The sequence below is a fragment of the Carlito syrichta genome, unplaced genomic scaffold (genome assembly GCF_000164805.1).
Source record: "Carlito syrichta isolate Samal-C Ts95f unplaced genomic scaffold, Tarsius_syrichta-2.0.1 Scaffold297317, whole genome shotgun sequence".
In the NCBI taxonomy this organism is placed as follows: domain Eukaryota; kingdom Metazoa; phylum Chordata; class Mammalia; order Primates; family Tarsiidae; genus Carlito; species Carlito syrichta.
The window spans coordinates 33000-45173 of NW_007241413.1; the positions used below are offsets into that span (position 1 = coordinate 33000).

The 12174-nt window shown below is 47.5% G+C and overlaps 1 protein-coding gene and 1 long non-coding RNA gene across 14 annotated transcripts in view; both read right to left on the reverse strand.

Moving 5' to 3' along the window:
- Positions 1–1096: 1096 nt before the first annotated feature.
- The window catches only part of R3HDM2 (R3H domain containing 2), a 138827-nt gene continuing 127749 nt past the window's right edge, over positions 1097–12174 (reverse strand). For all 13 annotated transcript variants that reach the window (XM_021710672.1, XM_021710681.1, XM_021710684.1 and 10 more), the window contains 5 exons: positions 6345–6514; positions 5657–5804; positions 3654–3751; positions 3245–3329; positions 1097–2114 (listed from right to left, as the gene is read on the reverse strand). In XM_021710672.1, coding sequence (XP_021566347.1) covers positions 1774–2114; positions 3245–3329; positions 3654–3751; positions 5657–5804; positions 6345–6514 — 842 coding nt within the window. In that variant the 3' untranslated portion in view covers positions 1097–1773. The remainder of the gene's footprint in view (positions 2115–3244; positions 3330–3653; positions 3752–5656; positions 5805–6344; positions 6515–12174) is intronic.
- LOC110595357 lies at positions 9124–10217 on the reverse strand. Its single transcript, XR_002481780.1, has 2 exons — positions 9812–10217; positions 9124–9504 (listed from the first exon to the last, which is right to left on the reverse strand). It is a non-coding gene; the product is annotated as an uncharacterized LOC110595357 (long non-coding RNA).

Genomic DNA, 12174 nt, shown 5'->3' on the forward strand with positions numbered 1-12174 from the left:
TGGGAGGGTGAGGTGAGTGGCTGCCTGAGCCCGCGGGTTCGAGACCCACCTGGGTAGGTGAGACTTCATCTCTACAATAAATCCAAAAAAATTCACCAGGTGTGGTAGCGTGCGCCTGTAATTCCGGCTACTCGGAAGGCTGAGGCGGAAGGATTGCCGGAGCCCAGCAGGTCGAGGCTGTGGTGGCCAGGAGTGGCCACTGCACTCCAGTCTGGGCAACAGAGTGAGACTCCAACTCTAAAAAAAAAAAAAAAAAAAAAAGGAAAAAAGAAATACAGCTGCCCAGGGAAGGTGCCTGTCTTTCCCATCTGCTGGTCTCTTTTCTCTAAGGGGTGTGTGAGCTTGAAAAGAGGTGCTGTACGGTTCTTAGACTACAAGCTCTATAATGGCTCTGCTCTGACAGGTGCAGAACAGAGCCTGCTTCAAGACACTCCAAATAGAGGAAAAGTTCCATCTAATAGGCAGGGTGACTTCGACTCTTCACCTTTCTTCATTCACACAGGACAGGGACTGCTGAGCATTCCTGGATAACACAGCATCTTGGCACTGCAAGTTCAGTTGATGTAGTTTTTACTGTAAGCAACATCCACTTCTGTTCCTGCCAGGTAGAACCCAATCCTCTAGCTTTAAAATTAAAGAAAGGCCCAAGTTCACCATCCCTGAGTGGTTTTCATCAGAAGACCGAAAGGCGAGCATCTCAACCCAGTTCTGGACCTCCCTTGCTTTCCCTCTCCAGCTCTGCTATAAGTATCACAGAATTAACAGGCTGGAAGGAACCTCAGGGGTCACCTAGTCAGTCCAAGTCTCTTATTTTACTGATATGGACACAGAGGTTCAGATTCGAGAAGGGATATGCTTGATGAGCCACAGTTAGAGTTGGGAAAACCCCAAACCAAGTTCCATTAGAGACCATCTATCAGAATTGTGTCCAGGGAGGAGGATGGGAGAAAGGAAACAATGTTAGAAATAGAGTGCATATGCCCGGGAAAGTCTTCCCAAGCCACAACAACCCCCTCCACCAGCTGTGGGGCTACAACTACCCAGGCTCTCCAACCCCACCCACACCAGGACGGCAAGAGAGAAACAGTGACTGATGTCCAGTGACAGATTTTTTTTTTTTGTATTTAAAAACAAAACCAGCCTCCCCCCCAAATAACCCCCCCCAAACAAAAAACCGGATTAAATAAAATTTACAGTGAATATACCCAGCAAACATCTGTATGTGCAATTAAATACTGCGTCTGTTACTGCGGCACAAACCTGAAACAAACAATATACAAGTGTTCTGGGGGGAGGGGGGAGTCCCAAGTTTAACTCTGTGGGGTTTGAGAAGACAAGATGGGGGAAGTGAGAGAATGGGGAAATCAATTTTGTTTATCTTAATTCTGTCCATATAAATATATTCATAAAGACCAAAAAAGGAAAGGGAGCTTGGGATGTTAAGGAAACAGGAGAATAGGGAAGTGGGACCCTCCCAATTCTACCTGACCAAAAAATATGAAATTAATTTCATGGTATAAGAGGAGATAAAAAAAATGATAGAAGAGGATGGGAAGAAGGGGGAAGCAGAGGGAAAGAGGTGGGACCCAGGCCAGGGCGCAAGAAGGAATCCAGTGCCTGTGTGGGTGTCTGTTTCTACCTTAATCCCAAGTCTTAGGCTCCAGTTTAGCGTCAGTCCTCTGACCTCCTGCCTCTGTCTGTGTTCCATCAGGCTCCCCCAACCCTTCCACCCTGCTCCCACCCCTCCTGTGCCAGTCCCTTCCCCTCCTCCCTTTATTGGGAGCTGGCTCGCTCCAGGATCCTCAGGTCATAGTTCTTTTTGGCCATTCGAAGTTTGAAGCGACTCACGGAGTTGTTGAGACGAAGGGAGGCATTTTGGGCTGCCAGGGGGCTGGGGAACACAGCCACAATGGTATACAAGGCAGCGAGGTCCGAGTGGCGGCCATTCTCGGCAGTCCCACTGTTGTCCCCCCCACCCCCACCAGGCAGCCCCTGAGCATCCTTGAGCCACTGGATCTTGGCGCCGGACATGGCAAGCTGCGTGAAGAGTTTGTCCGCCTCGGTGCGGGTGATGCCCTCAGGGAGATCTGTCACCTCCAGCACCCGCCCCAGGACTAGAAGGGGAGGAGAGAGGACATGTTGTGAGAGGTATAGGGTAGGAAGGACTGGACAGTGGCTCGGCAAAGTGTTCATCTGAGCAAGTCTGTATACAATGCCCCTCAAAAGCCTGGCCTTTTCTGCTTAGCCCTTTCTTCCCCTCCCCACATCAACTTGATTCCCTACCACCCATACACTGCTTAAGGCAATGGGGGGGGGGTAGGGGAAGAAGAAAGATACTGTTTCTACTCCCAGCCCACATATGTAGGCAAGAAGGGACTGGGAACCAGAATCCCAGGCTTATGACCTGGGGACCTATTCCTCGGTTCTCTCGCAGGGTGCCATTTCTATGAAGGAAATGTGGCTTCTGCTGATGTCCTTTTTTTTTTTTTTTTTTTTGAGTTGGAGTCTCACTCTGTCACCCAGACTGCTGGAGTGCAGTGGCCGCTCCCGGCCACCGCAGCCTCGACCTGCTGGGCTCCAGCGATCCTTCCGCCTCAGCCTTCCAAGTAGCTGGAACTACAGGCATGCGCTACCACACCCAGCTAATTTTTGATTTATTGTAGAGATGAGGTCTCACCAAGTTGCCCAGGCGGGTCTCGAACCCGCGGGCTCAGGCAATCCACTCACCTCAGCCTCCCAAAGGCGCAGGATTACAGGCTGAGCCACCGAGCCCGGCTGCTAATGCTCTTTAACAAAGTCAATGAAACAATCAGAAATATGTTCCATAGTTCCCTTCCCAGTTTCCCTTCCTGTTCTTGTTCAGCAAACTTCTCCAAACAGGAAGACTCCTAAGTATGGAACGCCTGTAGGAGGACAGTTACTCCCCCATATTCTCTATCAATCTTCTTCTAAATTGGGTCTAGGACTACCCAAGGTAGATGTCCTAGATTAGGGTTAGGACTCTAATTAGAAGACCCTGCTATTAAGAGGTTCAACAAGTCCCATCATTGTGTTATCCCAATTTTCACTGTGATTGCGAGTCTCAAGACCTAGGAAGGCTTAGCAGGGAGGACTGAGGTCCTTCACTTCTTCAGCTGCTGCTTGCTTTTGAGCACAAAGGGTCCCATTTTCACTCCCCAACCTGAGCTGGCGTTTCCCACCCTACTGGGCTGGTCATGAAGGGACTCTGCATCCTGTGACTCACCGACATCTGCTGTCCCCAGATCAGTAGAGGCAGATTTGAGTGCTTGCCTCTTGCCTCGGTTTCCATGCTTCAATCCGCTTTGTCCCTTCAACATTCGAAAGACAACTCTCAGCCCAGGTGAACAACACTGACTGCCTTGGAGCAGAACATCTGCCTGGGAGACTAAAGAGTGGCACCCAACTGAGGACCCCACCCCACCAGGCAGATTGGCCATGGAATGGTCACAGAGAAACCCTGCTTGGCGCTGGGGTCAGGTGAAAGGCATGAGTACAGGCAAGGCTCCTCCTGCTTGTTCATTCTGTGGTGTTGCCCTTGTCCACCCAGCTGGTTGAAATAAGTGTCTCAGAGACTAGAGACCAGATGAGAAGCGGGTTCTGGTGCCCCTAAGGCTGATGGTGGACACCCTTACCTGGTGCACCGTGTAAGTTGACTGGCCATGGAGCAAGGGAGGGCAGATGGACAGATTGTACTGTAATGGCTGGCCCAAGAGGGAGTAGCGCCCATCACCTAGGGAGTAAGAGCAGTTGGTTTTCTAGGAGCCTGAGCTTCACAGTATAACTTTTATGAGACTTCAGGGGGCTTTGGAGATAGATGGCAACAAGGCATACTATCCCTACTTTCTATGACAGGAAAGCCCATGTGACTGATTTAAGAGCTGTCTCTCTTCCTAAGCCCTTTGGTTACCAGCTGTAGCTCACAGACAAATGGGACTATCAGATCCCCTCACTCTTGAGGAAGGGCTCTGTCCATTATAGACAAAAGGCCTTATGAAAATGATCCATCAGGGAAGAAACCTACGGACTCTTATGAATGTCTTTGATCTCTTTTGTAGATTCTCCTCACCCTACAACTCAGGTTCCTGACTCATGTGAGGGAACACAGCACAGGAGACAAGAGTACATACTTGGAACCAGACTGCCTAGGTTAAACTAGTGGCTCTGCAACTGGAAATGTGATACTGGGTATATTTTCCCTCATTAGTGCTGCTGAAAGATGAAACAATGTAAGACATATAAGGGTCTCATAGTATTAAATAAGTATATATAAATAAATAAATGTAATAGGTATGTGCTTAATACCCCTGGTGCGTATTAAGCACATACCTATTAATGATACACATTACATTTCAGAGCATTTTAACATTTAAAATCATATTCTTATTATTATACCGCTTGTGATAGCGAGGGCAGAAAGCAGATAAGATTATTCCCATCTTATGGGTGATTAAACCCATTTTATAAATTAGGAAACTGAGGTCTAGTTTTGAGTTTAAGTAACTTAGTCAACATCACAAAGCTAGTTACTGGTGGGATGGGAACTTGAACCCAATCCAGTGTTCTCTCTTCTAAAACCATACTGTTTCTTTTCTTTTCTTTTTTTTTTTGAGTTGGAGTCTCACTCTGTCGCCCAGACTGGAGTGCAGTGGCCGCTCCCGGCCACCGCAGCCTCGACCTGCTGGGCTCTTGCGATCCTTCCGCCTCAGCCTTCCGAGTAGCCGGAATTAGAGGCATGCGCTACCACGCTTGGTTGATTTTTTGATTTATTGTAGAGATGAGGTCTCGCTGCCCAGGCGGGTCTCGAACTCACGGGCTCAGGCAATCCACTCACCTCAGCCTCCCAAAGGCGCGGGATTACAGGCTGAGCCACCGAACTCGGCTCTGTTTCTTTTCTTTAATGTATTTTTTTTTTTTTTTAGTTGGAGTCTCACTCTGTCGCCCAGACTGGAGTGCAGTGGCCGCTCCCGGCCACCGCAGCCTCAACCTGCTGGACTCCAGCGATCCTTCCGCCTCAGCCTTCCGAGTAGCCGGAACTACAGGCAAGTGCTACCACGCCCGGCTGATTTTTTTGATTTATTGTAGAGATGAGGTCTTGCTGCCCAGGTGGGTCTCGAACCCGCGGGCTCAGGCAATCCACTCACCTCAGCTCCCAAAGGCGCGGGTAATGTATTTTTAAAAGTAGAGACAAGACCTCACTGTGTTGCCCAGTCTGATCTCAAACTCCTGGGCTCAAGTGATCCTTCTGCCTTGGCCTCCCAAAGTGCTAGGACTGTAGGTGTGAGTCACCATACCTAGACTAAAATCATATTGTTTCTGACATAGTTCCACATTCCCAGTCCTGACTCAGTCCTGATATTAGGTTAAACTTTTTGGTTTATTCGAAAGTTTGGCGAACTTCTTTTCCCCAACTCTTTTCATCCTATCTGAGGTGAATACCAAGTATGTAAAGGTGGGCTGGAGTAAGCTAAGCATGGCAGTATTAGAGAAGAGCAAGTATTCGTGACATGAACAGGGATGTTAAAGGAAGCGTCAGCTGTGCTGGTTCCATGCCTGTCGCTACTCTCAATCTCTCCAATTGGGAATAGAGATATGAAGGGTGGCTTCCATAGCAGCCAGCCCTAGTCTAACCCCCTACCCTGTGCTGGACCCCCAGGTCGTGGGAACTGTGTGAGGACAGGCAGGGGACTGAGTCCTGTGCAGACGCTGCTGAGGCTGGTAACAGGAGAGGGTGCTGGAGACTGCGTAGGAGATGTGACAGGGCTGCTGCTCATTTGTGTGTTGACCTGTAGAAAAGTACACATCACATAAACACCAAACATTACCCTCTATGACTTGGCTTAAAATTCACCTCTCTCAAGTAGTAAGTTTCTCTTGCTGAGCTCTACCAAAGTCAGACTGTTCCTTCAAACTGGTCTCTTAGTCCCTCCCTTCCTTCCTTCAATTATTTTTGTAGAGACTGGGTCTCGCCATGTTGCCCAGGCTGGTCTCAAACTCCTGGACTCAAGTGATCTCCTTGCCTTGGCCTCCAAAGCTCTTAATACAGGCATGAACCACCGCACATACCCATTTATGTTCTTTTAATATCCACTTTTGGCACTCTGTTTTAAGTATTCTCTGAGCATTTTCTAGTGTGTGTCCCATCTGCTACCTTAGATATTAGGTTCCTTAAAAGAGGATACTCTTTTCTATTTCTTGTATTTCTCTCCCAAAAATACTCAGGAAAAGGCATGCAAAAGAGGCTACCTCAGTCAAGGGCAAAAACTGTTCCCTGGGAAAAATCTGGTCACCTCCTTACCAAGACAAGGCTGGGTTGCAGGACTCACCTGGGGGCTACTGTCAGGGTTGTAGAGGTCTCCAGGCTTCTGACCCCGCTGGTCCATGCTGTAATATTTACAGTGACTCCACTGGACCATGGATGGGTTCTGAGGGGGTTGGGGTCCATTAGGGACATTCAGTTGCATGACCACCACACCTGGTCCAGAAGGTGACACTCCTGAAGAGCAGGAAGAAAGCAGTTAGTTATGAATCCAAACGGTACTTTTGCCTTCCAGCTAGCCTAGAATGGGAAAGCAGTAAGCAAATCCACCCACTTGCTTCAGGGTCATTTGAACTGTGTCCTGCCAGGAATCTGAGATGGCTGCTGATTTGGCTTCTGACCTCACCTCCCCAAAGCAGTGAAGTTTAAGTGGAAAGATGAGACCTAGATGCCAATGCTCTCTTGGCCTTCACCTGGTGAGGGGTACTTTGGTACACTTGGCAGAAAAGTATTCCATTCTATCAAAGCTGGACATTACCAAATGCCCAGGTCGGATTGCTCAAATATCTGGGCATGGTACAGATCCCAGTCTGGGGCATGGGCTGGGGCAGCAGATATGTGTGGGCTTTTCTGGTAATGGCTGCAGATAAGTCAGTGATCTCTGGTTGTTCTGGAGAAGATGAATGCACATAGTTCACTAAGCCAGACCCAGAAAGTATGTCTTGGTCAAGAGTGGAATGAGTTGGGAAACATTTCAAGCAGAGAGAATGGCAGGGAGACGTATGTCATATTTGGGAAGTAACAAATGATTCAAGGTGCTAAGACACAGGGGCTACATAAAAGAAGTAGCAGGAGACATGTCTATTCAATAAACATTTATTGAACATTTACTATGTACCAGTTCATATGCTGGGCACTGAGTGTGCAACAAACAAACCTGCTCCTGCCCTTACAGAATGGACAGTTTATCAAGTAGTTGGACATTATACATAGTTGGTGTCAGAGTTTGCAGTACATTCTGGTGTTATATGTGGCTTTTATCCTTTAGGTATTGGGAACAGGACTTGTGCTTTGGAGATCTAACTCAAATGGCCAAATGTAGGATAAGTAAAGGGAGGCAGAGACTAGTGGCAAGAAAAACCATTTAGGAAGCTACTGAAGCAGAATGGGGTGATTCCAAATTAAGGGCAACACCGGCAGGAATGGAGTGGGAGGGTCTGACCTCCCAAGGTGACACTGACAGGTTCAGGTGACTGACTATATGTGACCCTGAGGTTTTTGCACTGGCAACTATGGAGAGTCTCATCTTATCACAGGGTGGGGGAAGGAAAAGCCTCCAGGAGGAGGAACATATTAAGTCCAAAATCTTCCTCATGGTGAAAAGCAAGGTGAGGAGTCAGGAAGAAGCAGCCTGATGGACAGTCCCTGCTGAGAGGGATGGGCAGGAGCTCTGCTTCCCCACAGGGCATTAACCAGGGTGAGAGCTTGTTCTTGACCTTCCAAGGCAACATTTCTGTTGAGGCTGAGTTCAGTGTGTGCGGTGGTAGAGAAACAGAAGCTGGGGTCACTAGCTTGAAAACCTGCTGCAGTGCTGTTGTTACCATGGCTCAGTGCTCCAGGGCTGCCACTGCTGCAGCCATCATGTTGCTTCCTGTGACAGGAAATGCTGCAGCCTCTGCCCTGGGCACCAGTCATGCTGGGAAGTGAGTGTGATTGTTTTTCTCAGGTGATATCGGTCAAAGGAAAGGAAAAGAAATGGCGGGAGGCCTGCGAGAGCAGCTCAGGAGACACAGCATCTGTCATATCATATTCCCCAGCCAATCTGTGTCCCCCACCTCTAGTGTTCACCAATCAGAGAGCCCAAATTCTCAGAGCAACAGGCTCACATCTCCTCATCCCCTGCCAAGGGGGACAGGGTATTCATCAGCATAGCTTGGAGAAGGGCCATCGGAAAATTGCAGTTGTGGAGTGGCAGGAATTTAACAACTCCCCTCTTACTGTGGTTGTCCTGGGTATTTTATTTCCCCCATCCTAAGAACCCCACCTGCTTCAACATTCTACCAACAAAATTGCAATTGACCTATTCAAACACCTCACTGCCACCTGAGGGTCCAATGCAAAAATAATCAAATCTACAGCTTTTCTAGGAGGCAGCTCATAATCTGAGCCTAATGCCCTGGGCAAGGAAAGGTGGGGGTGCAGGCATGTAGGAAGCTCTTTCTAATACCAACATGTCACCATAAGGAGCTATTAGGGGGCTTGAAGGGACGGGGAAAGAGAACAAAGTCTTCATGTTATTTTCTCTGATCCCCCAAAAAACAAAGCCAGGGTTTAGTTGCAGCCTCTGTCCTGAGCTCCTCCCTGTACTTAGTCCTCCCCCACTGGCCTGGAGCATTGTTCCTTCCCTCAGCCGAGGACACAGAGCACTACTCCGCTGATGAGCTGATTTTTATGCTTCTCTTCCTCAAGCCCAAAGCAGGTGGCATCTGTTAGCAGCTGAACTGTCGCTACTTCTTAATAGACGTGGCAATAATGATAATAAAAAAAAATCCAAAACCCAAAACCCACTGCCCAGTGACAGCACTTCCATATAATCAGGCTGGGAGAAGCCTGGGTTAGAAGTGGGTGGGAATGGGGAGAAGGGGGTTGAATAAGGAAATCAATTTCAGCTTGAAAGCTCTGAAAGGAGAGGGGACAAGTGAATGGCTTTTTAAGTGGCATCATTAAACCTGGGTAGAAAGGTCGATTGGGCAGAGCAAACCGCATAAATACAAACAGATGACATTTATGTCTGGCAGAATTGTTTTTTGTTGAGAGTGTGTGTGTGTGTGTGTGTGTGTGTGTGCTTAAATCACTGAGGTAGAAAACTGATAAGGCTTCTCCCTTACCACCAAAAATCAAATCTATGGAAAGGTATGTCCAAGAAAATAAAATCCACAGGAATCACTCCCAAATTATCAAATAGAATCCAATAATACCTTAGTTTTCCTCCTTTCTTTTGGTGGGGGGAGTGGGATATCTTCAGGAAGTGGACGAGAAAAGAGTAATCTCAGCTTTGGAAACCCCTCAGCTAAAAAATGTGCCAGTAAGTATGTGCAAGGCTATCTCTGTATGCATTTCACTCTGTCTGAGCTGCTGTGTCACTGTGTGTTGGGAGTCTGTATACAGGTATCACTGCCATTTCGTGTCTGCATGCATCTTCCCCAGAGAAGCATCCCTGCTGAAACCTCAGGGAGTCGGGCTCGGTGGCTCAGCCTGGCTTTGGGAGCCTCCCGTGCCTTTGGGAGGCTGAGGTGAGTGGATTGCCTGAGCCCGCGGGTTCGAGACCCGCCTGGGCAGCGAGACCTCATCTCTACAATAAATAAAAAAATCAGCCGGGCGTGGTAGCGCACACCTGTAATTCCAGCTACTCAGAAGGCTGAGGCGGAAGGATCGCCGGAGCCTGGCAGGTCAAGGCTGTGGTGGCGGGAACAGCCACTGCACTCCAGTCTGGGCGACAGAGTAAGACTCCAACTCAAAAAAAAAAAAAGAAACCTCAGGGGACCTGCAAGCCATCATTTTAGCGGGAAGAAAAGTGTTTCCTGGAGTTATAGTTATGTCTAATATTACAGTGGAAGAATTAAGGTTCAGGCCTTGGGGTAAACTAGGCAACTACAAAAATGTATTAATAAACCAGAACAGTTGTTCCAGGAACAGCGAATCCTAATCCCTGCCTTTATTTTTGGAAAAGTGACCACGTTGCTACATGACAGGAGGGCGGGTGACTGTCCTCTGAAGGTGACAGAGGGGCCCTTGTGGGCTATGCCTGCCGTCCATCTTTCTAGTAGAGGGGAAATTGGAAAAGAAGGCAGTAGAAGCACCTGATTCTCTTTTTCTACTTCCTCTTGGATTTCCATGAGCAGGGATTAAAGATCTACAAAATCAATGATATGGTGAATACGGTCTCTTAGATGATGTGAGTGGAAAATATTCTATTTCTAAGTAGGGAAAACTGGCAAAATATTTCCTTCCATTTAGGAAAAGTACAAGGGGTCAGTCAGAAGCCTAGGATTAATCAGGGTAGCTAGGAATAAAGGGGATAAAACTGAGAAAATTCCAAAGAAAAAAAGAAAATAGATGATAAAGACAGTTTCCCCATTTCTTTTAACTTGGGAAGCTTAGATTAGCTCCTTCTTCCAACTCCAGTCCAGCTCACTAGTGTCGCCAACTTCCAGAACAACTGCTTTTGTTCACTTAACCTAGTACTAGGTCTAGAGGAAATAATAAAAAAAAATTATTTTCATTTGGTTTGTTTCTGATTCAAAGACTTTGTATTAGAAGATGAACAGATAGCCGGGCTCGGTGGCTCAGCCTGTAATCCTGCACCTTTGGGAGGCTGAGGTGAGTGGATTGCCTGAGCCCGCGGGTTCGAGACCCGCCTGGGCAGCGAGACCTCATCTCTACTATAAATAAAAAAATCAGCCGGGCGTGGTAGCGCATGCCTCTAATTCCAGCTACTCAGAAGGCTGAGGCGGAAGGATCGCCGGAGCGCAGCAGGCGAGTCTGTGGTGGCCAGGAGCGGCCACTGCACTCCAGTCTGGGCGACCGAGTGAGACTCCAACTCAAAAAAAAAAAAAAAAGATGAACAGATAGAACCAGAGACCCAATAGATATACTGACATACTACAAATAATACACACAAAAACGCATATACTTGTGTACCCATATGCACATGCACACACTCATATTAACAAACAGGAGAAAAAATGCCCTGAGGTACCAAGCACCACCACAGGCTACAATGCTTCTTGGAGCTGGTTTCTACAATTTCCATACCCCAATGGGAATTCCTTGGCCAAGTGCCCCTGGCGGACACTAGAAGAAACAGCTAGAGACACCCACAATTCAACAGAATAAGGGCTGTTAAATTTAAAACCTCAGCTTTTAAGAGACCCATGTTTGGCCTGGACAAAGGCAGAAGTCATTGCTCATTTGAAAGTAAGAAAAGATCAAGTCTAATGAGCAAGATTAATTCTGGAATCCACTCCACAGTATCTAACTCAATAAGAGTGAAAAAAAAAAAATCTTTAAGTGAAAAATATTCCATCTCTAAATGAGGAAAACTGACAAAATAACTCTCTCTCACCAGAAGAGGGCACTCTGATAGTCCCACAACAGAGCGAAAAGGAGATGGTTGGGGGCTAAACGAAGACTTCCTCCCCTGCAGAACCCCTAAGTTTCTCTAACTGCAGTGTACTGCTCTGTCAGGGGAGGGTGAAAGAGATGCAAACAAGGGCAGCTGTGTCTGGTGTGTTGGGAGAGTTCTTGGCAAAGGCAGCGAGAGGCTGCACAGCATAAACTACTGACTTGTATAAGAAGGCCTTTAACTGTAAAATGATGTCCATTTCTTTTCCAATGGAGGGAAAGGAACTCAGTACAAAAGCCTACTGAAGATGTGTTGAGGATGCAGCACAGGATATGGAAAGTCAAAAGACCCAAATTCAAGTTATAGGATCATGATCTTAGGCAAGTCATTTAATCTTTTTGAATCTTAAATTTCTTCTACACTAAGCTGTAGTGAGAATTTTTTTTTTTTGAGTTGGAATCTCACTCCGTTGCCCAGGCTGGAGTGCAGTGCACACTCACGGCCACCCCAGTATCAACCTGCTGCACTCAGACAATCCTTTCACCTCAGCCGGAACTACAGGTGTGCACTACCACCTGGCTAATTTTTTGATTTATTGTAGAGATGAGGTCTTGCCAAGTTGCCCAGGCTGTTCTCGAACCCATGGGCTCGGGCAGTCCCCTCACTGTGGCCTCTCAAAGTGCTGGGATTACAGGCTTGAGCCAACATGCCTGGCCAGTAGTGAGAATTTAAGTGTTACAATATATGTGAGTACACATTAAAAACTGCTAAA